We start from the raw sequence: 27872 nt of genomic DNA, 5'->3' as shown, positions 1-27872 counted from the left end.
TCTGCCAAGCTGTCAGCTGATGGGACTGATCACCCAAGCGTGGCGCATGCAGCCGGATCAGTTCTCATCCTCCCCATTCAAGCTTCTGTTACCCCACCCCCTTACCCCTGCCACCCACTTTGCACCCCAAACCCTAACCCAATTTAGCCCCGGCACCCCTGCAGCAGCATGCACACGCTAGAGCTGCAGCAGCATGCCCTCTTCCCCCTGCAGCAGGTCATGCAATGCTTTGCAAATAGTCCTTTGTTTACATGCAATGCCTTACTCTGCGGAAGAAGGGCTGGGATTTGGCTTTGGGTGGAAGGAGGGGGGGAGCCCAGGCTGGAGGGAGGGGGAGGGGTGCTGTTTCTGATCTCTCACCAGCTGTTTCCCGCCTTGAAACAGACATCAGCTGCAAACACACACTCACATTGAGAGGCAGAACACAAGGAGAGAGACAGACACCTCCCCCTGATCATCTGGGACATCCTACACACTACACCATTGATCCCCCGCATGCACCATCACCTAATCAATAAGGCTGATCGGGGAGCCCACCAAGGCAAAGGGGGGAGCCTCTGCTGCTGCTGCAACTAGGGGGGTGGTGGGAGGGATACTCTGGTTTTTTTTGGGGGGTGGAGGTTGGTCCTCCTGCTGATTGCTATGGAGTATTTCATGATGCCCGCGCAGAAAGTACCCTCCCTGCAACACTTCAGGAAGACGGAGAAAGAAGTCATTGGTGGCCTGTGCAGGTAGGTAGCCATGCCTGCCGGGGGGTGCACATGGTGGGAGCTGGGTTTTGCATGCTGCAGATCTCCTTAGATCACCTTGCAGGGAAAAGAAGGGGAGGGAGGAAGGCAATCAGCTGTGTTTGGATTGAAAGGGTCTTTGATATTGCACCCCAAAAAAACCCACCCTGCTGTTAGGGGAAGGGGTCTTGGTGATGGGTGGGTAGAAACGGGGTGAAGGGCTTTTTAAAGGGCGCAGGGGGAAGGTTTGTCACTTGCAAACAGACCCACGTGGTGGCTCGGCCATGCTGCAGAGCTACAAACACTGCCAAAGAGAGCTGCTCCTGCCCCCTAGTGCCCCTCTCCCTGCCCAGGGGGGTATTTATATACTATCTGGGCTCTTCTCCCCAGCCCTATACACACCACACACCCCCTTCCAGGGCAATCAGCTGATTTCTCTGCATTGCAAATGCAATTGGGTTGCAGACAGAGCAGCAAACACCTGGGGAGTAGTAGTCTGCACCACTGAGAAGTGCCTGGGGGGTGTAGTAGTGGTACTACAGGTGCCAGCATGGCGTGATCACCTATTCTGCGCCCCCTGCCCAGTAACTGTGTGCTGCTGCTTTTTATTATGCCATGCTGTGTGCACAAGGTCATAGTATTCTAGTAGGAAGTAAGACTGGCAGACTATGGGAGGTGCATGGTTCAAGACAGGGGGGCAAATATTTGTAAGGTCTAGATGGGCACGTATGAGGTTATGCGACCGAATCGATCAATCGGCGCAATTTTGGTGGTTTTACGACTCATTTACGCCATAAATTTTTGAATCTTATCGTGGCCCTCACTCAAATCTTGATTTTTGAATACACAGACCAGACCCAAAAAGATCTCCATCTATACTAATCTGTTTGGGATGTCTGGTGGGGTGGGGGGGTTACACACTGCTTGTGTGAACACGGCCTTAGAATTATGTACGCTTAATTGAACAATAGTCATTATTTTATCGGCCGCTCGGTTCGTTGTGACCTCAGGTGGAAATCGGCTGCGAAAAACATTACCATTTCGCTTTTAGCCCAAATGTTGGCGATATTTACGACAGTGTATGAAGTTATTATTTTGGGGATGACTTCCCATGACACAATGTTGCAGGAAATAGAATTGATAGTTCAATGCAACTGACAGAAATTTGATGTTGCAGGGCGACTTATCGTCTGAAATTTTGACGCGTTTTACGTAGATTTTTGTTAACTAAATTAATTTAATAAATTGTATAGCGAATTTGGGTGTTTTTAGTAGATATAATGACATGAGCATGGATGTCTGTGTAGATATAAATGTATTCTGACTAAAGACCCACAACAAGTGTGGCTGTAGTAAGTGTGTGAGAGAACAGCCGGGTAACACGCCCCCCTCCATATTGCTGCCCGACTCGTGTTGTTGTTGTCACGATGTCTGAGGTAAAGAGGGCAGCACTACGTATTATTGTGTGTTCTGCGGATTGGCACGGGCTGTGCGAGCCGTTTTGTGACCTTGCCGCCTGTTTCCACGCTGAGGAGGGAGTGGGACATGTTATAGCGCAGACAGGCCTGGCCGTGACTCTGCAGCCCGCCTGGAGTAGGAGTGTCGGAGCGCAAAGCCTGCCGGGAAATGTAGTGCGGCGGCGCAAGGGGCGATGGGAGACGTAGTCTGCGACTGACCATGCTTTCGCCTAAGCACAAAGCATGGCACTGGGGCAGGTCATGTGACCAGTGTGTTCTGCCGCAGGCGGCCCTGTGTCTGTAACCGCAGCGTGTCGTAATACACACAGTCAATACGGTTTTATGTAATCTCCACTCGCAGCAGAATAACATTGGCAAATCAAATTGTCACAAATAAAAGCCTCTCATCTAAAAAGGTTATTGTAGCTTTCAGTATATTCAGGGCAAATCCCATATTCCTGGACCCTCTGCTCCGCTTTGGGCCATGTTCCTGACTGAAAGTGACAGGAGTACAACTTATTTATGAAACTTTTTACCAGTTTTTCAAAAACGAAAGTTGCCAAAAATGACTGCGTCCACACTGTTCTTGTAGGTTTTACACAGGGTTAAAAAAAAATACCATACATGAGGGGATATAGAAAATATAAAAACAAAAAATGCTGCCAATATGAAGAATAATGGCGTCCCTGATACATGGGGCACTGAATGGAACGTCATGTGACACGTTTGTAGTGACGTAACAACAAAAAAATAAGCAAAAAATTCTAGTCACTCGCTGTGTCCACTGTGTTTTTACATTCAATCCAATGGCTTCCCCCGTAATCGCTGCGTTTCCATCACGTTTAGCAAACGCAAAGTTACCTCAGCATGTGATCACAGTTGGAATCTTTGGATTGCGAATGTGAATTGCGTTTTAACACGTTGCAAAGTTACTATGGTAAAAATGTGCTGAAGTTTAATTGGGAAACCCAATTTTAGGCCAGCGCTGCATCACTGTGGTCGGTGCGGACTGCGCAGGAGCCAGATCTCGCAAACCCCAAGCACAGCGCTTAGGACTGGAGTCCTTTTTGTGAGCCCATTTGGATACAAGGTGCAGATTTATCGAATTCCCTTGCATTAGTTGACCAGTGTCATTAAAAATCTGATTTTCTCCAATAGTCTTTGGGGTGGTGACACACATGGTGTTTTTGGGCCGTTTTTAGTTTTTGCGTTTGCAGATCGTAAAAAACGCATGCGTTTTTGACAGGTTTGACCAATTAGCTTAATTCAAACTGGTCAAAAACGCATGCGTTTTTTACGATCTGCAAACGCACTAACTAAAAACGGCCTAAAAACGCCATCTGTGTCACCACCCTTCCTGACATTGCACTGCAACTGAGATTGTTCAGCGGCCATAGGACGTTGCGTTTCCTTGTCGTGTTGATCCGTAGTGGCGCTTACATTGAATAGGAGTACTGGATGATGCCTGTAAGGGGATGCGTCGGACTATGTGTGTGTATGAATTTAGAGATTGCACTGATGATTTGATCGTGATCCAGTGTATTATAAATGTGGAAGCTGCAAAAGTTAATGTCAAGATGGAATTACAACATGGTCGCTGCAGCCCATACAATCTATATTCTATAATGCACCCTCTTGTAGTTACTTTCATGGGTGCACCATATGACATTGTGCAAAGTTTACATATAACTTTCATATTATAACGTATATTGTATGAGATGTTCAAGGAAACATGCCGTTCAAATTAACCCACTCAAAAGAAATACTTCATTAAGGGCGGGGTCACGTCTTGCGTTTTTGAAACGCATTGCTACAGCTGAGGTGAATTGCCTAATTACATTGCGTTTGTAAACGCAAATGTTAAGTTATGTAATTAGGCAAATAACCTCCTGTTCTAATGCGTTTCAAAGCGTGCCATGTGACTGCGTCTTTAAGGACACCTGACAGCTAAAAAACAGGACTAACTTTACTAATGAAGAATGGCTGGCCCGTTATATAACCTCTTGTGTCGCCCCACTCTACCTCATAGACCCATTTGAATGTTTGTAGTCTGTCCCCTATGATATGTAAAGTGCTACGGAATCTGATGGCACTATATAAAGATTATTATATTATAATTGCTGTCCCTAGCCCTCTTCCATTAATACTACTGTCAAAATCATTGAGGTAGAGGAACATACTGATGAGCGCTGGCACGCTGTGGCAATTAGTGGTCCGATCGCTGACCATATCTTCCAGCAGACCGGTGTATTCCTGAGGGGACCATCCAGGGGGACAGAAGAGGCAAGTACCTGGACGGCCCTCTTGTGACTATGCCGAACCGCTGCAAGATATGGCCTGTGATCAGACCACTAACTGCCACAGTTTATCAGTATGTTCTGCTACCTCAATGATTTTGACAGGGGCGTTAAAGGGGTTTTCCCACAAAAGAATGTTTGGCCCTATCCCGTGGATAGAGCCTAACTTGCTGAACAGTCGTGGTCTCAGTGCTGAGACCCCCACAGATTGCAAAAACGAGGGATCTGTCTGACCCCTTGTCGCTCCTCATACTAATGCAGCAGACGGCTCCTTTGTGGGAAGACAGCTTTTCATTACTATGTAAAGGTAGTCTTGTTTTAGCTGATAGGTTCCCTATAAAAGCAGTGCCTTTATCCCTAAGGCCCGCGCCACACGTGGCACTGTCTGCGCTTGCAAACACAAACAAAGTTGCGCCCACCGGGGCGGGCCTCGGCCCGATCGCATCGCCGTTCCTATGGAAACGCCTGCGATCGGGCCGAGGCCCGCCCCGGTGGGCGCGACTGTCTGCAGACAAAGCGCCACGTGTGGTGCCGGCCTAAGGCCGGTGGCACACATGGCGTTTTGAAACAGTTTTTGGGCCATTTTTAAGAAGTCTGTTTAAAAACGCATCCATTTTTGACCCGTTTTAATTAAGATAATTGGTAAAACTGGTCAAAAATGCATGCGTTTTTCAAAAACATGTTTGTTTTTTTTAAGGGACTGCTTAAAAACGGGCTCAAAACGCCACGTGTGTTGCTGGCCTAAGGACTCAGTTTAGAAAGGGAATTAATGCGCATGGGGGCTTGCTGTGGTCCCTTTCGGCATTTGCGATCGGGCCGTGGCACGCCTCCTTGCGCTTTGATTCCAAAACGCAAAGGGGAGTAGTTATCACGTGATGAACGAGTATCTGAAGAGCCGCCTTGATTCTTTGCCTTGAGATATAAATGCGGCTTTCCCCTTGTCTTCCTGGACAGATAACGCGGTGCTATAAGAAAGGGCGTTCATAGGCCAGTCATGTTATCTCCGGCCAGAAAGTTTCTTTTAATCTGGATTTTATGGCTGCTGATAACCTGTGTTTTTGAAAGAATTGAGTTTGTGTGCATGGTGTCTACAAGAGTGTCCTTATTTAAAAGTGGGGGGGTGGAAATGTAAGTTAAGGTGAGAATTGAACCGTAGACATCCGGAAAATTCAATGATTTAATCAGGACTGACTTTCTAAAATGTCAGCGGTATCTTTGTCCTGATTTCGGATGCAGTGGGAAGGGTCAGGGGCATTCACACAAACGCAAAAAAACGTGATGCATAGTGTGAAATCGCCCTTAGTTGTGTAACACATGGCGTTTTAGGTCCATTTTTAAACATCCGTTTTCAGTCAGTTTTTGGCAGTTTACCATGCATTTGGCTGCTTACAGCCTGTTTATCTATTAAGATAATTGGGAAAAACGGACTAAAAACTGACCAAAAACGCCATGTGTGTCATCGCCCCAAGTCTTTTCCTGCCGAGCTACTCCCTCCAACTGCTAAACAAAGTGTGCATGTGTCTAAAGGAATTACTAAGTTGTGGCCCAACATCAAGTGAAGCTGTTTGGTCGCCCTGAGCATCTGTAATAGTCACAAAAATAGTGTAGCTTTTTAGAATAAGTCTCTAATATTCAGGCTCTTGACTGTACCCCTAGAGTTTGGTGATATGGTGGGGGGGTGCATGTTCAGCCTGTGTATGACATGTTTGGAGCAATTTTTCATCTAATATGGAAATCCTAATAAATAGATTTAAGAACAGATGTTTGTAGACTTGAGTCACGAGGTACGACGTGCCTCTCTGTAAATGTAACCGGTCGCGTACTGCTTCAGCTCATAAAATGGCCGCTTCCAGCGTCTTGTTGACAAGTGCGTTTTAAGAGCTTTTCTAGTTTCGTCTGCTGGATATAAGAAAAGGATGTGTTAACTGTTTTATTGGCAGTGGAGCCAAATATTCTGCATGGGATTTATGGAAGGCATCTTTAACATCCCATTGCTGTGAGGTGTCTTGCTGCTGCGCTTTGTCCTTCGGTTAATCATGTCCTGTGACTAATCCCCAACTATCAGAGGGGGGAGATGGATTTGGCAGGGGGGGCAGGAAGCTGGAGTTCCCTCATTCCACCCTGAGGGGGTCAGCTGCCTTCATTCCCCCTTCTGATATTGTCATCTGGAAATTATTATAGAGCCCTGAGGGCAGACAGGAGGGGATGAAAGGGGGGTCCTCAGATCCGGCTTCCATCCCTTCCTGTGAGAGGCCACACACGGAGGTGCCTAATGGGTCACACTATGGAGGTTGAATATCATCTACACCCATCTTAACCCCCTCCTTTACTAAGTTTGTGCTTGTAATGTATCGCCGAATTGTTTCTGATTTGTCTTTCTACTTTATGTTCTGTTTTTCAGCCTTGCAAACATCCCCTTAACCCCAGAGACGCAACGGGACCAGGAAAGGCGGATACGTCGAGAAATCGCCAATAGCAATGAACGCCGCCGCATGCAGAGCATCAATGCTGGCTTCCAGTCTCTGAAAACGCTAATCCCCCACACAGATGGGGAGAAACTAAGCAAGGTGCGTAGATTGGGGGGCAGAGACTATTTTAAATGGACATATGCTGCTGTATAAAAATCCTGGGCCTCCTTCTAATAGACATTTATGTAAACCTCCGGTGTCATCCTTTCCTCCCATTTTTTTCATACGACTTCTCTTTACTGTGTCTTATTTTGTTTGAGTATGTACCCCATGGTCTGAAAAAAAAAAAGACTATGACGGTGCAATATAAGTTAGAGGACCTGTCACCATTAAAAATGTAACTAGGAGCTGCTAGTGCTAAAACAAACGCAGCATTGTTACACTGTTAGCGTTATCGGAAACCGCTGTGCACTAGAAACGCCGGACTGCTCTCAAAATGGTCTGGCGTATTCATGAGGGGGCGGTCAGAGGTGCTGCCTCTTCCTGGGGCCGCCCTGCTCACTCCATAGGGCAGTCACCGCCCCTAATCCCGCCCCCTCCCGCGTTTCTAGTGTACAGCGGAGCAGTGTTTGTTAGCATTATCCTAGGTTTCCGATAACGCTAGTATTGTAACACGGCTGCGTCTGTTTTAGCACTAGGGGCTGCTTACTTTAGTGCCATTTTTGAGGGTGACAGGTCCTCTTTAAGATGTGTTCAGAAGAAATTGGGATGGCAGGTTTTTTTTACTTTGGCCACTAGATGTCAGATGTACTCCCAATTTGATTAGAACAGTTGAAACTCACTTTACGGATTACAGTAAAATCAATGGCATTACCTTTGTAGGCAGGGAGATGCTTCAGCAAAAGTTTTTTTTTTTTTTCCCTGCTTATTAATGTGCACTCTGCCCCCATCTTGACAGAAAATAACAGAAATGTAGATAATTTTGCTAATTTATTAAACAAGAAAAACCGACATAAGTATTCAGCCCCTGGTGATGAGTATTCGGCCCCTTTGCTCAGTGCTGAGTAGCAGCTTTGGAGCTGGTGCAGCCAGGAGTCTTCTTGGGAAGATGCTACAAGTTTCTCACCCCTGGATTTGGGGATCCTCTGCCTCTTCCTTGCGGATCCTCTCCAGTTCCCTCAGGTTGGATGGTGAATGTTGGTGGAAGCCATTTTCCAGTCTCTCCAGAGATGCTCCATTGGGTTTGCGTCCGGGCTCTGGCTGCACCAGTCAGGAATGGTCACAGAGATGTTCTGAAGCCTCTGCTGTGTTATTGTAGCTCTGTGCTTAGGTCATTGTCTTGTTGGAAGGTTCGGCCCAGTCTGAGGTCCAGAGCATCTGGAAGAGGTTTCCATCCAGGATATCTCTGTACTTGGCCGCATTCATCTTTCCTTCCATTACCCCCAGGGGTCCTGTACCTGCCCCCATAGCCTGATGCTGTCACCGCCATGTGTCACTGCTAGGATTGTATTTGGCAGGTGATGAGTGGTGCCTGTTTTTCTCCACCGCTTAGAATTATCACCAAAAAGTTCAATCTTCGTCTCATCAGAGCAGAGAATATTTCTTGTAGTCTGGGAGTCCTCCATGTGCTTTGCACACTGTATGTGGCTTTCATATGTCTTGCACTGCGGAGAGGCTTCTGTCGCCATAAAACCTTGTCTGCTGGAGGCTGCATTGATAGGTGATTCCCATCTCCCTACTACATCTCTGGGGCTCAGCCACAGCAATTGTGGAAGAAGAGCCTTGGTAAAGGAGGTATAGAAGTACCCCAAGATCCCTAAGTTGGCTAGAGGCCAGGTCGAGGAAGAGATGTGGTCGTCCAAAACTTTTTATTTAAGGGTTATGGAGGCCACAGTGCTCTTGGGAACCTCGAGAGCTGCAGAAATTCTTTTTGGAACCTTGTAACTCTGTCCCTTGCCACAATTTTATCTGTGAGCTCCTTGGGCAGTTCCTTTAGACCTCAAGGAGGATCAGAAGGAAATGGACAGCATTTGCTTTAAATATGAGTGTCACAGCAAAAGGTCTAAATACGGTATGTGTTTAAAAAAAAAACAAAACAAATGTAGACATTTTTGGTCATGTCAAGATAAGGTGCACAGTGTACATTTATGAGCTAAAAAAACCCCCCAAACTTCTCTGATGTTTTCATGGCACATTCTGCCATGTTGTAAATCGCATCAGTGCTCTGTATTCATGATTAGAATTCTCTTTGCACATAGAACCTGCTTGGCTACGGGGGTTAGCATTTTTTTTAAATGGAAATTTTGTATAAGATTTGCAATTCTCCTATCTTGACTCTCCTATACAGGCAGCAATACTTCAACAGACGGCAGACTATATATTCTCCTTGGAACAGGAGAAGACCAGGTTACTGCAGCAGAATACTCAGCTCAAGCGATTCATACAGGTAAGGGGCTATTGGACCTCATGGACATCATTTACACTTGTTGCCTCACAGACCAGTGCTTTGTGCTAATTTAAAAAGGGTCGGACAGTTTCGGCAAAGAATTGACATGGTTTGTGTGATGAAAAGTTAAACACTTTCTGTATCAATTCCTCAGTTTTCTAGATTCCTGCTTAAAGTTTTAAAAAACTATAGAAAGCGTTCATGTTTACTTCCAATGGATAGAAATGTGTCCATGGTCTTGTGATGGACATGTTGGTGCACAAGCCATTACTAACACATAGCTCTGATTACTCTCTATGTGTTAACAGCATGTCCATTACCATGGACACATTTCTATCCACTGGAAGTAAATATGGATGCTTTGTGTAGAAGGACAGCAAGCAGAGATCTTGAAAATTGTGAGGAATTGATACAAAAAAAATATATTGAAAAACTAACTTTCCATTACACAAACCATATTCATTATTTGCTGAAGGTGGACGACCCATTTAAAGGAAAACAAACACTTAGTTTATCAAAAAACAAACTGCAGATGCTCCTCTTCATTCTGATGATATTTCCTTTAAGAAAGAGTGCGACAACTTATACCAGAGATTTAGGAATCGAGGCTACCCAAAAAAATGCCTATACAGAGCATATGCAAGGGCTAAAAAAACTGAAAGGGAAACACTGTTCTCTAGTAGAAACTGTGAACCATCCAAACAGATTATTAGATGCATTGGGACATTTGATGCCTATGCTGATACTATAAAGAGAATTATGTCACGATACTGGCCGATCCTGACTGCGGATCCTGATCTGAAAGAAAAACTGACGGATAGACCGAACATTACTTACCGCAGAGGTCCCAATTTACGTAACTTCTTAGTACACAGCCATTTCACTGGGCATCCAGATTCCATCATTAAATCAAGAGACCGGATTCCAGGCTCCTATCCCTGTGGTACTTGCTCATTCTGCATATTTATGCCCAAAATTAAAACATTTGTCAACCCTGCGGATAATAAAGAATTTACAGTCAGACGCTTCATGAACTGTAAGAGCATAGCTGTGGTCTATGTGGCTCAGTGCCCCTGTCCGCGACTTTATGTAGGAAAAACTATCCAGCAACTCCGTAGGAGAATATCCAGCCACATTAGTGCAATTACAACAGGAAAGGATACCCCTATCTCGAGACACGTCAGATTCCACCATGACGGAAAACCGGAAACCCTCCGTTTCTGGGCCATTGACCAAATACAAGTTGGACCCCGACAAGGGAACATAGATCGAAGACTCTTACAATTGGAAGCTAGGTGGATACACCGCCTAAAGTCTTTGAGTCCCACTGGCCTTAACGAGGGCTTTACCTTTACAGCCTATCTCTAAAAAGCATACATACTAGCGTATCATCAATCATTTATTCTTCATTTATAGATATTGGCCGACAGGCCACGTATATTTCCAGATCTTTTCATCTTGAGAAACACCCCTCCCCTGGCGATATTTGTTTACTGTGTTATATGATCAGCCCCATATACAGTAACACAGTCTACTTTCATAGACTTTAGTTCGTTTGCCCTGTCACACACTTCATCAAGGCTGACATAAAAAGGGACACTTGCCATTTCTACAGGTCCAACTAATCAGCCTTTCTCTCCCAGCCCATCCGAGTCGCGTCCTATTTCGCTCCGTAGTCTCGAATATAATATGGTGATAGCCATGATAAAGATATCAATTTCTCTGTCTGTGATATATTCACCTTAACCACTTTACTAAGTATGGCTGGTGACAGCCGCAGTAAAGACATATATATCAATACCTATTATTGATATGACAACTGTTACACTCACCTTGTTAACTGGACTATGCACCGCAGACTACATATGATAGGACTCATGAAGGATGCAAGACTCCCATCCGTACAATAACTTGGTTCTTATAAATATATATATCTTTTTACTAAGTAGCTGGGCATGCGTAGACATTAGTAATCTTGCAAGCGCACTAAGTCCACAGACATGCGCACACCGACATTTCTATGCGCATACTAAGTCTTCTGTCATGCGCAAATACTTATATCATCGTGCGGGATTCTAAACATGCTCCTGACTCAGGGTGTTTTTCTTACCAAGTAGCCAGGCATGCACCGATACGACTTACTTGGTGTGCGCACTAAGTCTCACGACATGCGCGCACACACGGATAACTCTGGTGCACACACTAAGTCTTTAGACATGCGCGCACATACCGAGCCATCTGACATGCGCGCTTGGTATGAATGGACTCGGCAGCTTCTCCTGACAGTCTTGAGCAGCTGATTGGACCTGGCTGATACACAGCATACGATATGGACCAATTACAAATCGGAGGCTGGTCATCAGTTCGCACATTTGATTGGATCATTACCCAAATGAGGGAGGGTTTCTCTCTTTATAAACTCGGCTCTATTGAGCCGACACGCACTATTAGCCCGACCCCTGATGAAGCCGGTGCTCCGGTGAAACATGTCGGGGGGCTAATTCTTTGTTATTTTAATTAGCAGGATTACCTAGGCTCCTTTCAGTACACCTTAATCTATTTAGTGTCTATGTAGGATAGGATATACTGCCAGGGTCCAGCTAGAATTTATGCCTGGACTTCCATCAGGATCAGCTACTATAAGAGTTGCTAGGCGCTTGGCACATTGTTAGTGTGTTTGTACAGAGATATACTTGAGGGATGTAGCTATGTTCGGCATATGAAGGGATCTTAACTGATCCCCCCCACTGCTGAACCTGTTGTACTGGGTTTAAATATAATAACCCTTTACACGAGGAACGTACTGTATTAGTCTCCTTAATCACTCTAGCCACCCTCAGTACTCTTATGCACATTGTGGAGAGTAATTATTCTCCTGACTACAGGCGTATTTTCCTTCCTACAATTGTTCGCTACAACCTTCTATAGATCACCTGAGAGCCATAGGCACCTGTAATTTTAAAGTGAAGTAGTTAACAGTCATTATACTACCACTTTTTTATTTTCATTATTATTAAAAGTGACGTTTTATACTTTTCTGTCCGGATATGGGCATTTTTTTGCGCTACCGCAGGTGGCGTTGGTAGTTCAAGTCATTCTGAACTGGGCACTGATTGTCTTTAATGTTGACATGTTGTGATTGCCTAGGAAAAAAAGACTTTTAAGTAGCAGGCCAGTATCCCAGGAAAAAACCGTGGAGAAGGTAGTGCGGGGGCACGCATAATTCTGGTGCCAGAATTCTTAAGAGGTTCTGACCTCTCCATTCTGGTGCCCTTTTTGCATTGGTATTGGTATCTACTCCAGACAAGGGCTGGTGTAGAGTTCAGCTAGAGCTTGCACCAGTTTCCTGGCTCAGGTTATAATTGACTGATTTGGCACAATTTTTTATGTGTACAACTGAATACTGAATCCCTGGTTTACATAAGATTCTTAAGTTGAATTTGTATGCAAGTCGGAACTAGAATATTTTTTAATTGTAGCTCCACATTTTATTTATTTATTTTTTTCTGTCACTGAGACAACTGGCTTTTTCCCCCCAAATTTTTCTGCTGTCATGGGAACAAAGATTATCAATAAAACATAATTACAAACGCCTTACAGCTGATCATTGTATACTGTAACTAAAAATAAAGCATCCTGAGAGCTTCACCAGTGGGCAGGGAGGTCTGTCTATAAGTTGGGGCCCACCTTTGTAATTAGGCTATTCTTTAGAGTGACTATCCTGCCTTTTGAATGTCCTCACTATAGTGTCCTTTGCCTTTTGCAGGAGTTCAATGGCTCATCCCCTAAGCGACGACGAGCAGAGGACAAGGATGAGGGTATTGGTTCCCCGGATATCTGGGAAGAGGAAAAAGCTGAAGATCTCCGAAGGGAAATGATAGAACTGAGGCAACAACTGGACAAGGAGCGTTCTGTGCGGATGATGCTGGAGGAGCAGGTGAATGGCTAACCTTTGTTGTGCACCTCCTGTAATATTGGGTACTGCATGAGGCATGTGAATGAGGTCGTTCCCACCCCCCACTAGTTTGCTGTAGGCAGTGTAGGATGTGAGGATGCACTGCATGTTTAACAGCATCCCATAAGCATTTGTTAGCTCCCCCATAGTATACGGTTGGTCACACTTGCTAATTACTGATATAACTGGCAGGTGCGGGCTCTGGAAGCTCACATGTACCCTGAAAAGTTGAAGGCTATAGCTCAACAAATCCAGGAAGAGGGAGGGCAGGGAGAATCGAACGAGTCACTGGACAGGGGTGACCAACCTCTCCATTCTCAGGTGAGACGGCTGATTCCTCTGGTCCTTGGGTATCATGTTATTAGGCCCCTAACTGTTGCCTCCTTAATATGCAAGTTGGTACCATGCCCCTAATATAGTTGTGTATTCTGTTGTATTGTATTCTTTATGAATTGTGCCAATTATTGAACTTGTAACTAATCTATATCCTGTCCCTGCAGCTCCTGGCAACGCATATGCCCCTGGCGCCTACTCACCACCCGACGGTAATAGTCCCCGCTCCAGCACCTCCAACTTCTCATCACGTCAATGTTGTGACTGTGGGACATTCCTCGGTTATAAGTTCTGTGTCCACATCCCGACAGAACCTGGACACAATTGTGCAGGTGAGTGTGAAATGAGATGGGAGGAATTTCCAGCCAGTGTTGGAAAAGGTTTTGTGAAGGCGAGGAATTAGTACTATGGGGTTTTTTTTTTGCAGATGGCTGAAGCTACCTTTGACTATAAATTAGGAAACGTGAAGAACAAGGCATCACCTTGTAACCTCCACAATCTTAGTTCTTCTAAAATGTCTGCCTTTAAGACGGATATGTCCGACCTTTGTCCCAGTTCAGGGCACGCAGCTTCCCTGAAGTCTGCACTAATCTTGGCAGAGAACAGCTGACTTCTTATACCTGTTGTTGGTCCTTGGACCATTCAGAGTCCTGTCCTGGACTTGATCTATCATGTAAGGAACCTGTCCCCAGCAGTGTTGTGGGTCTGTTGTTCACAGCAATGTGAAACTACCCTTAGTCAAATTTTGTTATCTGGGTGGCAGGTGTGCTCTAAAGGGATTGTCCAGGATAATTAATATTTTAGGCCAACTCATAATAATAATAAAAAACTAACAGGAACTTAAAATTGCCTCCTGTGATCCAGGGACATGCCTCCTGCTTGTATGCGGAGGCTGCAATGGAGACATTTACATATATGTGTGTGTGTGTGTGTACGCTCTTCGTCCTAAGCCGTGCACACCATGGCCATATACTACTGAGGTGGAAACAGAAGCGATAATCTCTGTGAACTAGGAGGAAAACAAAAAAATTCTTGCTGTATGACCAGTCCCTGTTAAAGGGGATGCCCATGATTATTTAATTAAAAGGGGAAACTACAATATATGCAATTGCTGTGAATTATGAAAAATGTAATACTCCTTCTCGAACGACACTTTGTAGTCCTTGTAATAGTGGAGAATACCGAGTCTAAGAATTCCTTACTCTCAAATTTTCCCTAGAATTTTTTTTAACCCCTTCCCGACATTTGACGTAATAGTACTGCATCGCGGGAGGTGCGTTCCCGCAAAATGCAGTACTATTACGTCAAGCTTCTGGCGCCGGCTCCTGAACGGAGCCGGCGCCAGAAGCTGCGGGTGTCGGCTATATATTATAGCTGACACCCGCCTCTAACACCCGCGATCGGAGATTTCTCCGATCGCGGGTGTTAACCCCTAACACGCCGCGGTCGCGCTGACCGCGGCGTGTTAGAGGCATTTAAAGGTACTAAAAACTGAATCGGACCCCCCCGCGGCGCTTACCGGGGGGGTCCGCTGCTCCGATCGCAGCCCCGGGACTGCCGGTGCCCGGGGCTGCGAGATCTTGGTCCGGAAGCCGGGTCCTGCCTTCTGGCAGGACCCGGCTGTAAGACACTGGGCATGCGCAGCATGCTCAGTGTCTTACATTACACAGTGCAATACATCTGTATTGCACTGTGTAACCTGTAAAAAAAGCTTGAACAAGTGATCAGAAGATCACTTGTTCAAGCTTAGATGTCAGTCACTGTAAAAAAAGTAAAAATAAATAAAGCTTTTAAAAAATAAAAATAAATAATAAAAGAAAGTGAAAGTCCCCCCAAACACCACATTTCCCTTTACACAAGTAATAAAGTATAAAAAACACTAAATCACGAAAAAACCCCACTTATTTGGTATCGCCGCGTCCGTAACAATCTGTACAATAAATCCTAATCATAATTGGACCCGCTCGGTGAACGTGGTAAAAAAAAAACCCCAAAAACTTGCCAAAAATTAAAACTTTTTATCAAATTGCTTTACAAAAAATGTTCTAAAAAGTGATCCGAAAAAGTTACAAGCACCAAAATGATACCAATAAAAAGAGCAACTTGTCACGCAAAAAATAAGCTTACAACCAGCTCCGTAAACCAAAAAATACTATAATTATGCCGCTATAAAAATGGCAATACTAAAACAAATGCAATTTTTTCTATTCTAGTTTTCCTTCAATAAAATTGGCCAAATAAAAATAAAACTATATAAATGAGGTATCACCGTAATCGTAGTGATCCGTAGAATAAAGATAATATATTATTGTTATGCTACAGTGAACACCCCCCCAAAAAAATGCTAAAAATCCAAAACAAGAATTGAAGATTTTATTTTCCTCCACACGTAAAAAGTTAATAAAATTGCTTCAATAAGCTAAAAACCCACTAAAATTAAGTTTTTTTTTACAGTGCATCTCGTCTCGCAAAAAATAAGCCCTTATTTGTCTAAATTGCTTAAAAAATAAATAAAGATTGTATAGCCTATTCCCAACGAGCGTTGTTATAGAACGGTGCGGCGAGTAGTGACTTTCCAACACCGGTCAGGGTAAGACGGCGGCTGTTCACTGATCGGGGTAAGACGGCGGCTGTTCCTCACAGCCATCCATCCTGCCCCATGGACCAGAAGGGTTACGTTCCCCCCACACACCCCCAGTTTATTATCGCTGCTATTGGCTCATCAATTCAGACGAGCCAATAGCAGCGAATTTACTTATGACGTCAGTAATACCGGTCACCATGTCTGTAGACACGGTGATCGGGGCAGGGTGGCGGCTGTTCCTGACAGCCACCAATTTTGCCTTGCGGTCCAGAGGGGTTTTGTTGCCCCCCTCTGTCCATGTTTGCCGCTATTGGCTGGTCGATTTGGTCCAGCCAAAAGCAGCAATATTCGTCACAATGGGCATCGCTAAGGTGAATAAGAGCAACACTTGGCGATAATTTCCCTACTAAAACGAAGAAAAGCGCTGGCTGTGCACATTGTACAGATGATGCTGTACAACTCTTACAAGCTGTTCCAATGTGCAGGTCCTGCCGTATCATTTCTCCGTTTTCAAGAGGAACATATTAGGAAACTAATATTGGGACAAGAAGGATGGGGCCCCAGTACCTCTGGTTTAGATGTTCCTGTGTTTTGCCAGGACAGCATTTTCCCGGTGAATTCTGCTGCTTCTAAAGGTAGGACTCAATAAAGAGTCTGTTCCAAAAGAGGAGTTAGGATGGACACTACATACTACTAAGAGACCTGCGACAACTCCAGAGTGACAAAAGTTTAGTTGGTCCCTTGATATATTCTGCCTCCTTATACGCAACACATTCATAATTCACGCCCAACCTATTGTGAATTAATTTCAGTAAAATGAATAATTGTAACAACTGTTATGTCCCGTTGCTCCCTATACCCCTCCATTATTTCATAAGGGGCGCCACATAGCGGGCACTGAACTTTCCAGAAATAATTGCAATTTCCATCTTGGACTCCATTGCACATCATATTTGGAAACCACCTATATGTTCAAAATGCTAATTTCACCACGTGTATTACACTACACCACATATTACACCTTGCTAAATTCCCCAAGGGGTGAACATTCAACAATTAGGGTCACTTTTCGGGTTTTCCTCTGTTTTGGTACCACTACGGCTCTCCAAATGTATCCTGACACATATGAAGGATTTCTTGCAAATTTGGCCTCTAAAAGACAAACATCCCTCTTTTCCTCTACTGTACCCCCATAAAGCATTTTATATGCACATGTGGGGTACTTCTACACTCGGGAGAAATAGTTTTACACCTTTTTTGGGGTTATTTAATATATTATCCCTTGTGGCTTACATAAATTAGGGGTAAAGTGACATTTATAGGAAAATTTTCACCTTTTTAATGATTAGGGCCTAATTGGATCATTCACCTGTAGGGGCAAATACATATATTACACATTGCAAAATTCTCTAAGGGGTGTGCGTTCAAAGATTAGGGTCACTTTTCGGATTCTTCTCTGTTTTATACCACTAGGGTTCTCCAAATGCATGTCAAACATCTCTGTCAAATTTGGCTTCTAAAAGGCAAACATTCCCCTTTCCTTTTACTGTGCGCCCATACAACATTTTATATACACATGTGAGGTACTTCTACACTCGAGAGAAATAGGTTTACACATTTTGAGGGGTTATTACATATTTTTATCCCTTGTGGCTATAAAAAATTAGGAGTAAAATGACCTTTATAGGAAAATGTTCACCTTTTATCTATTTAAGTCCTAATTAAATCAAACACCTTTACGGACAAATACACATATTATACCTTGCTAAATTCTCTAAGGGGTGTGCTTTCCAAAATGGTGATACTTGTTGGGGTTCCGCTCTGTTTTGGTACCACTACGGCTCTCTAAATGCATCCTGACATATGTAAAGGATGTCTGTCAAATTTGGCTTCTTAAAGGCCAACGCCCCTCTTTCCCTTCTGAGCTTCACTGCGTACCCATACAACATTTTATTTGCATGTGTGGGGCAATTTTATACTCGGGAGAAATGCTAGTACACATTTTTTGGGGTTGTTTCATCTTTAATGCCTTATGGGATACAAAAATTAGCCGTAAAAGTGACTTTTTTGGGAAAATGTTCACCTTTTTCCTTTTAGGGACCTAATTGAAGCAAACACCTGTAGGGGAAAATACACATATCACACCTTGCTGAATTCTCCAAAGGGTGCACTTTCCAAAATGGTGACACTTGTTGGGGTTCCCCTCTGTTTTGGTACCACTAGGGCTCTCCAAATGCATCCTGACACATGTAAAGGATGATTATCAAATCTGGCTTCTAAAAGGCCAAAGCCCCTCCTTCCCTTCTGAGCCCTACTGTGTACCCATACAACACTTTATATGCAAAAGTGGTGCAGTTCTGTGCTTAGGAGAAATAGTTCTACACATTTATGGGGGTTGTTTCATCTTTTATCCCTTGTGGCTTACAAAAATTTGGGGTAAAAGTAACTTTTTTGAGAAAATTTTCACCTTTTTTCACTTTTGGGGCCTAATTGAATCAAACACCTGTTGGGGAAAATACACAAATTACACGTTGCTAAACTCTCCAAGGGGTGTACTTTCCAAAATGGTGTCTCATGTTGGGGCTTTCCTCTGTTTTGGTACCATTATGGCTCTCCAAATGCATCCTGACACATGAAAACTTTTTCAGCCATATTTGCCCTGCAAAAACGAAACAACGCTCTTTCCATTCCAAGTGCCCCCCTGTGCCCGTACAGCAGGGTACAGTGACAAAATGGGTATTGGCATGCTCAAGAGGAATTGCCCTCAACATTGTAAAATGCATTTTCCTTTTTAACCCATTGTGAAGGTGCAAATTTTAGTGTTCAATGAATCTATAGTGAGATAAAATTACATTTCTCTAATTTCACTTTCATTTATCTTTCACCCTCATGAAACGCTCAAAGGGTTAACAAAATTCCCAAAGGTTGTTTTGAATATTTTGAGGGGTGTAGTTTCTAAAATGGTGTAATTTGTGGGGGGTTTCTGTCAAGTAGGCCTTATAAAGTCACTTCTAACTAAATTGACCCTCCAAAAGTAGGTTTTGATGATTTTCGTGAAAATCTGAAAAATTGCACCTAAAGTTATAAGCCTCCTAACATCCAAAATAAAGGAAAAGATGTTTGAAAAATGATGCCAAGTTAAAGCAGACATATGGAAAATGTTAGTTATCAAGTTATTTTAGTGATATGACCAACTTTCCAAAAAGCAGAACATTTTGAATTTGGAAAACATTGTTTTTCTCAAAATTTTTGCCAAATTTCCATTTATTTCATAAATAAATACTAAATATATTGATTAAATTTCTCAACCAGCATGAAGTACAATGTGTCACGAAAAAACAATCTCAAAATCAACTGGATATGTTAAAGCGTTCCAAAGTTATAACCACTTAAATAGACACATGTCAGATTTTAAAAAATGGGCCGTGTCAGGAAGGTGAAAAGTGGCTTCAGCGTTAAGGGGTTAATCTTCCCCCATTTTTTTCCATGTTTCCCCAGGCCATACAGCACATAGAGGGAACACGAGAGAAGCAACTGCAGGAAGATGAGCAGCGGAGGGCAGTCATTGTGAACGCGGCTCGTCCGTGTGACAACTCAGACACCGCGTCCGACACAGAATGTGATGACAGCGAAGCAGAACAAAACAAGGATGATGCCATGGAGGACCCCTGACATCTACTGCCCTTCCATGGACTGGGCAAGAGACTGGGGGAACTGGAGGGGGAGGAGGCTGTGTGGGTATGTTAGTGGAGCACAGTCAGGGGTCGCTCCCTTTCAACCTCCTTCCCAAATTTGTAGGGTTTATAGGTTGGTCTGCTGACCACAAAGATACTGTAATGAGGTTGTTGAGGAGAGAGAAAAAGGGTAAAAGCACTAAGGGATTGTCCTGGTCTGTTAGACAAATGGAGGAGTGTCATTGTGGTAGGGGTGCTTACTTTTTTGTTTTCTGTTCCTTACATTTGCAGCAGTCTCTCCAAATTTCCTGAACTTTTTTTCTTTTCCTTCACGGCTATTTTCCCAGTAAAAGGGATTAGGGCCTGCACTTGTGAAAATGAAGTCCCTCCTCATCAGTATATAGCTAGAGGAGGAATACGCCTAGTAGGGGATAGAGGGTATGGTACTAACACCATGCCAATCAATTTCTACCTTTATAGATACATTTTATACTTCTATATTTTATAGAGTTGTCTGTCTTGTACAAGATATATATTTAACACCGAAGTTGGGACAATGTTCTGGATATAGTTCAACAAACCCAACCTATTCCGAGTCCAACGTCACTTCCCTATGCTAGTTGCCTGAAAAATATATAAAATACTGTGCAGGCCTTATTTTCTTTTTACCACACGATGGCGCTGTGGCGAGCTGAGATTTCTTTAGGATTGTAAAATGTCTGATAACTTTCATAAAGTCTTAGGGACCCTCCCAATCTTCTATCTGTACAAAAACAGACCATGCAAAGTCTTAGCACTACATTCTGGCTTCCATATTTTGTTACTTGCTTTTCTTTATGCTGCTGTGGCCTTCAATTATTATTTTTTATTTCTTACCCAAGTTATCTTATGTCTGCTCTGAAGTTAGGGTTGGTTTGAGATCTGTAAATAGTTTAGAGAACCAAACCGAAGATCAAAGATGGGTTTATACTGGCGGGCATAGCTGCAGTCTTATACCAAACCCCCCCAAAAAGCATTGCTAAGCCATACCAAACCTTCACAAATTTACAAAAAGAAGAAAAAAAAATACTTTTATGTTATTCTACTAATATCAGATTGCAGATAGTTCTAGTATAATGTTGGCAGGTTGAATACAAAGCTAATGTCCATAATTGGCATTTAACAACATCTTCTGTGAGGGTATCCATCATCTATAGGCAGTCTAGTTACATTTGTGGGCTACAGGAACCAATTTGTTCTAAAAATGGAGGTCAGACCCATTAAAAATATAGAGGATGGGAAGTCCACCATCTATTAGCTAAGATTTTTACCACAGAAATGTGAGTTTTCTTCAAAAACCTGTAGCACACCTATTCATGGGTTATTTGGTACTGCAGTTTGGCTCCATTGAAGTCACCTAGACTAAACTGCAATACCTCGCACTACCTGTGACCAGATGTAGCGCTGTTTCTGGAAGAATCTGAAATGAAGGGCAACCTATTCTGTAAAGAAACCAAACTGGAAATTATTGGTGCTAAAAGCGGCAAATGTTAATTAATAGTAATACTACAGGCCGCAAAACCTATGATTGAATGTAATGCATGGTTAAGCCAAGTTTGCCTTAACGGGAAACTCACTTTTTAGCACTTCCTGACTATTTTAGTCACTATACACATACATAGTCATTTAGGAATAACTGGTTGCTAGGTACAGACACTGCAGAGTCCCTAGCAACCAGTCAATAACTAGGCCAAAATGTCTGCCAACGAACTGACAGAGCATACAAGGAGTTGTGTTAATATATATTCATCTCATTGTCAAAATTGTAAGCTGGGGACCCCCTTTAAAGCCCACAATATGGCTACCTCCATTGCTTGTAGATAAAGGATACCCTCCAGGAGATGCTACGCAGTAACACTGGGCTAGGTCTGCGGCATTGCATTATTTGCAGCGTATGGGGAAAGGATTAGTGGCCCATTTTATTAAAAAGTCTAGACACAGGAGAGCCTCATGGAGGTACGAGGCACGAAACGCCTCTATTTCTTATGACTTGCGAATGGATACTGCACTATGTCCAGGCAGTAAGTGTACTTTTAGGACGTGGTCACGCGTACCACTAGCCATCCATTCATAACGCGCCGCTAGCGCACAGGGGGCTGGAAACGCTTGTGCGTTCGGGCCGAGGACTGCCCCCTGTTCGCTAGCGCTGCGTTATGAATGGATGGCTAGTGGTACGTGTGACTGCGGCCTTAATTATCGCTCATTGACTGAGCCAAGAGTTTGGCAGTGACCCGGTGCTGGCGTGTTCGGACATTTTTGCTCCAATGAGATTTGTTGCTGTCTGTGGATTCCAGTAATCTGGAGCTTCTGTATATGGAGGTGCAGGCGCCACGATGAAACCTCCACTGTTTACTCCTTTATCCATGTTTTTTTAATAGTTCCTCAGATCATAAGCACTTAAATAATGTAATTTTTTCCCCCTTCTTTTGTTTGCTAGGGATAACTTTGCCAGTAAGGATGCTAAATATTAGGTAGACCGCTGCTGCCTCCCTTCTAACATGTCTGTGACTTACGGCGGTGAGTTGTTTTCCAATCACGGACACCTATGGATTAGCCCTGCAGGGCTGTGGGTTAAGGCTTTGTTCAGATTTGGCCAAAATCAGAGCTTTATGTTTGGCATATTTTCCAATGTATACCTCTGATGTACGCCATTTGTGTAGTATATTTTATCACATAGAACTTTTACTGTAAAAACAAATGTCTACAGCCATCCTTTGCGTATGCATAGAATGTGCCCATATGGCTAAAGGAGGCTACACACAGGAAATATTTGCCTATTCCCTTTGAGCCCAATTTAAATTGGCATCTTAAAGTTAAAAAAAAAAAAAGTGAAATATTAGTATGAAATCCATTTAGCCTGGGTCTATCCTATATTTGGTGACTCTTGTAAAGCTAAGAAACTCTTGTCCGCTGTAAGTCACATCATGTTGCTTTATCTATAATGGGAAGGCTCCCCAGCTTTAATACTTGTGCCCTGCCCATTCCCAGCACTCCTCCCCCCTCTCCACCTTACCATCATCTTCCTATATATTTTTTTTAATCATTTCAGCTCTTGTGTTTGAGGGAAAAAAAAGCTATTTTATATTTTGTTAAGAAAGTGACATAAAAACCCTGCAAGGCTTCGGCCTTTGTAAAGATACAAAATAAAAATGTTTGTACTTTGTTTTTTAGAAACTATTGTTGTCTTTGTCTTTTTATTCCTTTTCATGCCAAGATTCTTCACGATGGGCAAAAATAGTGTTCTACGAAGAAGGAAAGTTGACAGGTTGTGGATGGTTGAATATTTGGACCTTTTGGTGGTGTAAAAAAAAAGTTTACCAGTTCACTAACATTTAAAGGAACACTCCAGTCACACCTGATTCATTGAATTACACCTTGTGCAGGGCCTGAAGGTAGGATCATGACTTTAGGTTTTAGGAATACAATGAAAATGAGTCCTGATCCTCCCCTCAGGCCCTGCACTGTGCATTATTCAATTAATTAGCTCTGATTTAAAGTGTTCCTTTAAGGGTCAAATAATGTTATGATCTATTCAGTGGTGATCCAACTGCTGGGACCTTCACTGATCATAATTATGGAGTGTCAGGTTGGGTATACCTACTGTAGCTATGGTGTTGCTGGATATTGCAGAGTACAGGGCTGTATGACTTCTGGCTAACTCAGGCAGTAAATGGGATAAACTAAATGCTATAACCAGGCCGACCAGTAGAGGGCAGCCCACCCATATTACAGGGTTTACTTGATCAAGACAGGAGTTGAGTGATTTGCTAAATTCTTAGTTGTCTGGCCCATAAAATTCTGTTGCCATTTAGTTTATGCCCTAGAAGTCTTTTTAATTTGCAGTATACAGGCAGTCCCCGGGTTACATACAAGATAGGGTCTGTAGGTTTGTTCTTAAGTTGAATTTGTATGCAAGTCAGAACTGTATATTTTATAATTCGTAACCCCAGACAGAACTTTTTTGGTCTCTGTGACAATTGGATTTTAAAAATGTTGGGTTGTCCTAACAATCAGGAATAACACTAAAGCTTCATTACAGACACCTGTGATAACTGTTATAGCTGATCATTGTAGCCTAGGACTAAAGTACAATAAATTACCAATATCCAGAGGTCCGTTTGTAACTATGGGTCGTATGTAAGTCGAATGTTCTTACAGGCGGTCCCCTACTTATCTCTTTACATCCTATGGGAGGAGTAGCAATGACCTGCACTCAGCTCTTTACAGAAGCCCTGGCCACCTTAGGATTATTGGGCTATACCCATCTCGTCCATGAACCACTGATATTGGAGTAAATCTTTATGGCACGAATAGACGGTGCGGCTGTCATGTAGTTGTGATGGGGCTGGTCGTGTCAATTAAGGAATTCATAACATTATTATTTACTGATAATCCTATAGTCTAGAACTGTACTATTGTCAGCAGCTGCTGGTATCTATATTGAGATGTACAGGCAGTCCCCGGGGTAAGGAAAAGATAGGGTCCGGAGGTATGTTCTTAAGTTGAATTTGTATGTAAGTCGAAACTGTATATTTTTTATAATTGTAGATCCATGCAAAAAAAATGGTGGCCCCAGTGACAATTGGAGTTTAAACATTTTTTTTTGCTGTAATGGGACCAAGGATTATCAATAAAGCTTCATTACAGACACCTTACAGCTGATCATTGCAATCTGGGACTGTAGTCAAGCATTCAGAGTCAAAGCAGTGAATTAATCCCAAATTATTTCACTAAAATTGTGAATACGTCACCTCCACGCTATGTGGACGGTTGCGGTATTCCTGCCCTGTGCCTGCTTTCTTAAGAAAAAACAGCGAACAAAAGTTTTGGTTTTTTTTTTACGTAAAACCTACGCCAAGTCTTAGCGCAGGTGTATGATAAATCTCCCCCACTGTTTCTATACAAAATGACCATAGTGTACAGCGCTATTGCCTTTACTTTACACACACAACATGTTATTAATGGCACCAGTTCTTCCTATAGTCACCAGACCCTTTCACTAATTTATATTCCTGACCCCAAAAACGTCCTTTTGCAATGTCACATTATAAAGGTTAGGTTCCACTTTAATTAACGCGCTAAAAAAAGCATAAGAGCAAATGGTGGTGTGTACACAGCTGTGAGCAGGAGGGGAGGAAGCGCTGGACCTCGCTGATCTAAAATCTAGAATTTCATAACATTCTCAGAGCGATGGCGATCACTGTGAATCGCAGTGTATACAGGAGGACATGTACTTACCTCATCCAAATGTATCCTAAATATAAGTCATTGGTGCCTGGAAAACCCCTCTAGGAAAAGAGCTGCAGGCTACATCCATAAAATATAGGTGTGACCCCGCATAAGTCACACACAAGATATATTGGAAAAAAAATTACAAATTCTGTAACCTTAAACAATGTGGAGAAGCTGGCTAAAGGATTATTACTGGAGGAGGGTCCTGCCTAAAGGGTGGTGGTGGTGGCGGCTTCCTAAAGGATTATTATTGGAGGTGGATCATGCTTAATTACTATGGGGGGGGGGCTGCCGAATTAAATATTATAGGGGGGTCAGTTGTGGTGTGAGGGGTATATATGATATATATGTGGGGGCACAGTGGGGTCAGTTGTGGTGTGAGGGGTATATATGATATATATGTGGGGGCACAGTGGGGTCAGTTGTGGTGTGAGGGGTATATATGATATATATGTGGTATTCAGAGGAGAAACAGATAAGCGGCACTCACCATGACTTGTGCAATCGGTATGTTTATTAGAGGTGCAGGTACAGGGAGGAGCGGGACCTGGCCAGGTCCCGCTCCTCCCTGTACCTGCACCTCTAATAAACATACCGATTGCACAAGTCATGGTGAGTGCCGCTTATCTGTTTCTCCTCTGAATATCTATTGGACTGTTTTTCACATGAGCTGAGCACCATCGTTAATGCTATATTAAGAGGAATCGATCACCGGAGTCTATCTGCAGTGAATGCGGTTATCCCACAACTGGTTCGTGTTTGCCACCATAATAATTTGTATTGTGCCGAGTGCTATCTTTTCTTTTCTTTTATGATATATATGTGGGGGCACAGTGGGGTCAGTTGTGGTGTGTGTGGGGGGGGAGGGGGGGGGGGATATAATAATAATAATAATAATAATTCCTTTATTTATATGGTGCACACAGATTCCCTGTACCCATGGGGCTTACAATCTAATCAACCTACCAGTATGGAAATTGTACAGCTATTGTTTGGACTATTGGTCTTATGGTAGCATTATTTGGTAACAGTATGGTGGTTGTAGGAGATGGGGACAGCGATGGTTACCAGGACAACTTACTGTATATACTCGAGTATAAGCCGAGTTTTTCAGAAAAAAAAATGTGCTGAACAACCCTTACTTGGCTTATATTCTATACAGGTTTATGAAAAAAACCTCTGTACTCACCTTTCCAAGGCCCCCCGCAGGTCCTCTTCTGTCTTCTGAAGCTCCGCCTCCATGTTCGGGTCCCTGCTGCGTCGCACACATCATGACATCAGCCACTTACCCACAACATAATGAGTGCGCCACCATTGGCACACGCTATGATGATGGCGCGGGGACCCAGAGACGGAGCTTCAGAAGACAGAAGAGGACCTGCGCGGGGGGGCCTCAAAAAGGTGAGAACAGAGAGTATAGGGGGCTGCTGGCTATATACAGGGGACAGGCACTGGCTATATACAAGGTACAAGGGGACAGGCACTGGCTATATACTTGGGGCTGCTGGCTATATACAAGGAGGCAGGCACTGGCAATATACCAGGGTTTAGGCACTGGCTATTTACAAAGGGGGCAGGCACTGGCTATATACTAAGGCGTCAGGTACTGGCTATATACTAAGGGGGCAGGCACTGGCTATATACAAGGGGGGGGGGCTGACTGTCTTTATACTAAGAGACATGGGTTGTTGACTATATACCAGGGAGCAGGGACTGGCTATATACTGGGTGTAGGCTGTGACCAATTCATTTCCCAACCTAGGCTTATACTTGAGGTTTTCCTAGTTTTTTTGTGCTAAAATAAGGGACCTCTGCTTATACTCAGGTAGACTTATACTCGAGTATATACATAAAAGGAATTTCAAAATCAAAAATAGTTTGTCGTTTGAAATATTCGGCAACCCTGGCCTCTAAATGGGAATTCATTAGTTGACATGTGGGTGAGAATATTTCTGATCAGATCAGCCTTGTAATCGAAGTAAAGGCAAGATCCATCAACGTGTGAACTTGGCCTCACTCCAACACTTGTCTCCATACACACTATACTCTATCATGTCAAATACCCATTGGCTGGCAGTGCAGGGGTTAAGGTTTGTAATGGGACAGGCAGATTCGGAAACCATAGGAATTAATCCCAAACCAGCCTCTAGGGGTAAGGGAATTCCATATAACCAGAGCGGGGGACAGCTGACGCCAGGAGTGGCCCCAATGGTCTGCAGATAAAAGCCGTCAGGATCTTGTATCTGAGAGCGGGCTGGTTATTTATATTCACTGTATATAATGTACAGAGGTGCAGACGTGAGGAGCAGCCAAAATCATGACACGGCAGGTCTGTGCATGTGCCACATTATCAGATCTTATGGAATATCAGATGCCTCTGTGCTAAGAAGTTGCAAAATATAAAAGTGGCTGCTCAATATTTAACAAATCGATAGGTTTATGTCTGTGGTATTGTTTGTGCTCAGTATGGCGGCATTAAGCACTATATAGCGGTTTTATAAATGCACTGCTACTAATTGTTTCCTGGGGCTGCAGTGATCATGCTTCCTGATGGTGGGACAAAATTTGTGGCAAATTTGCATATATTTGGACCTGCCCCCTAACCCACCCTCAGACAGGGCATATGCCCCCTTATGGCCACCATACTGTATAACATAAAAAGGAACAGCTTGCCCCGTTCTCCCTCAGCAGTTCTTCTTTTCTGCTATCAGAGGCCTAC

General features: G+C 43.5%; 2 protein-coding genes across 4 annotated transcripts in view; one reads left to right on the top strand and one right to left on the bottom strand.

Annotated features, from left to right (window-relative positions):
- GLIS2 (GLIS family zinc finger 2) overlaps positions 1–2333 on the bottom strand; it is a 53575-nt gene extending 51242 nt beyond the window's left edge. For both annotated transcript variants that reach the window (XM_072120167.1, XM_072120165.1), the window contains exon 1: positions 2237–2333. The gene's annotated coding sequence lies outside the window, so the exon portion shown is untranslated. The remainder of the gene's footprint in view (positions 1–2236) is intronic.
- Positions 351–23095, top strand: TFAP4 (transcription factor AP-4). Of its 2 annotated transcripts, XM_072120172.1 has the most exons (7): positions 351–731; positions 6884–7049; positions 9238–9336; positions 13103–13273; positions 13484–13612; positions 13792–13956; positions 19707–23095. In XM_072120172.1, the coding sequence occupies exons 1-7, from the start codon at positions 643–645 to the stop codon at positions 19878–19880; spliced, it is 993 nt and encodes a 330-aa protein (XP_071976273.1). In that variant the 5' UTR covers positions 351–642; the 3' UTR covers positions 19881–23095. The 2 variants fall into 2 exon arrangements, with proteins under 2 accessions (XP_071976273.1, XP_071976274.1); XM_072120173.1 differs by lacking the exon at positions 13484–13612 and having other exon boundaries at positions 358–731.
- The last annotated feature ends 4777 nt before the right edge of the window (positions 23096–27872 follow it).

The sequence above is a fragment of the Engystomops pustulosus genome, chromosome 8, assembly GCF_040894005.1.
Source record: "Engystomops pustulosus chromosome 8, aEngPut4.maternal, whole genome shotgun sequence".
In the NCBI taxonomy this organism is placed as follows: Eukaryota; Metazoa; Chordata; class Amphibia; order Anura; family Leptodactylidae; genus Engystomops; species Engystomops pustulosus.
The sequence above is the reverse complement of the archived record's forward strand: the minus strand, read 5'-3'. Positions and strand labels throughout refer to the sequence as shown.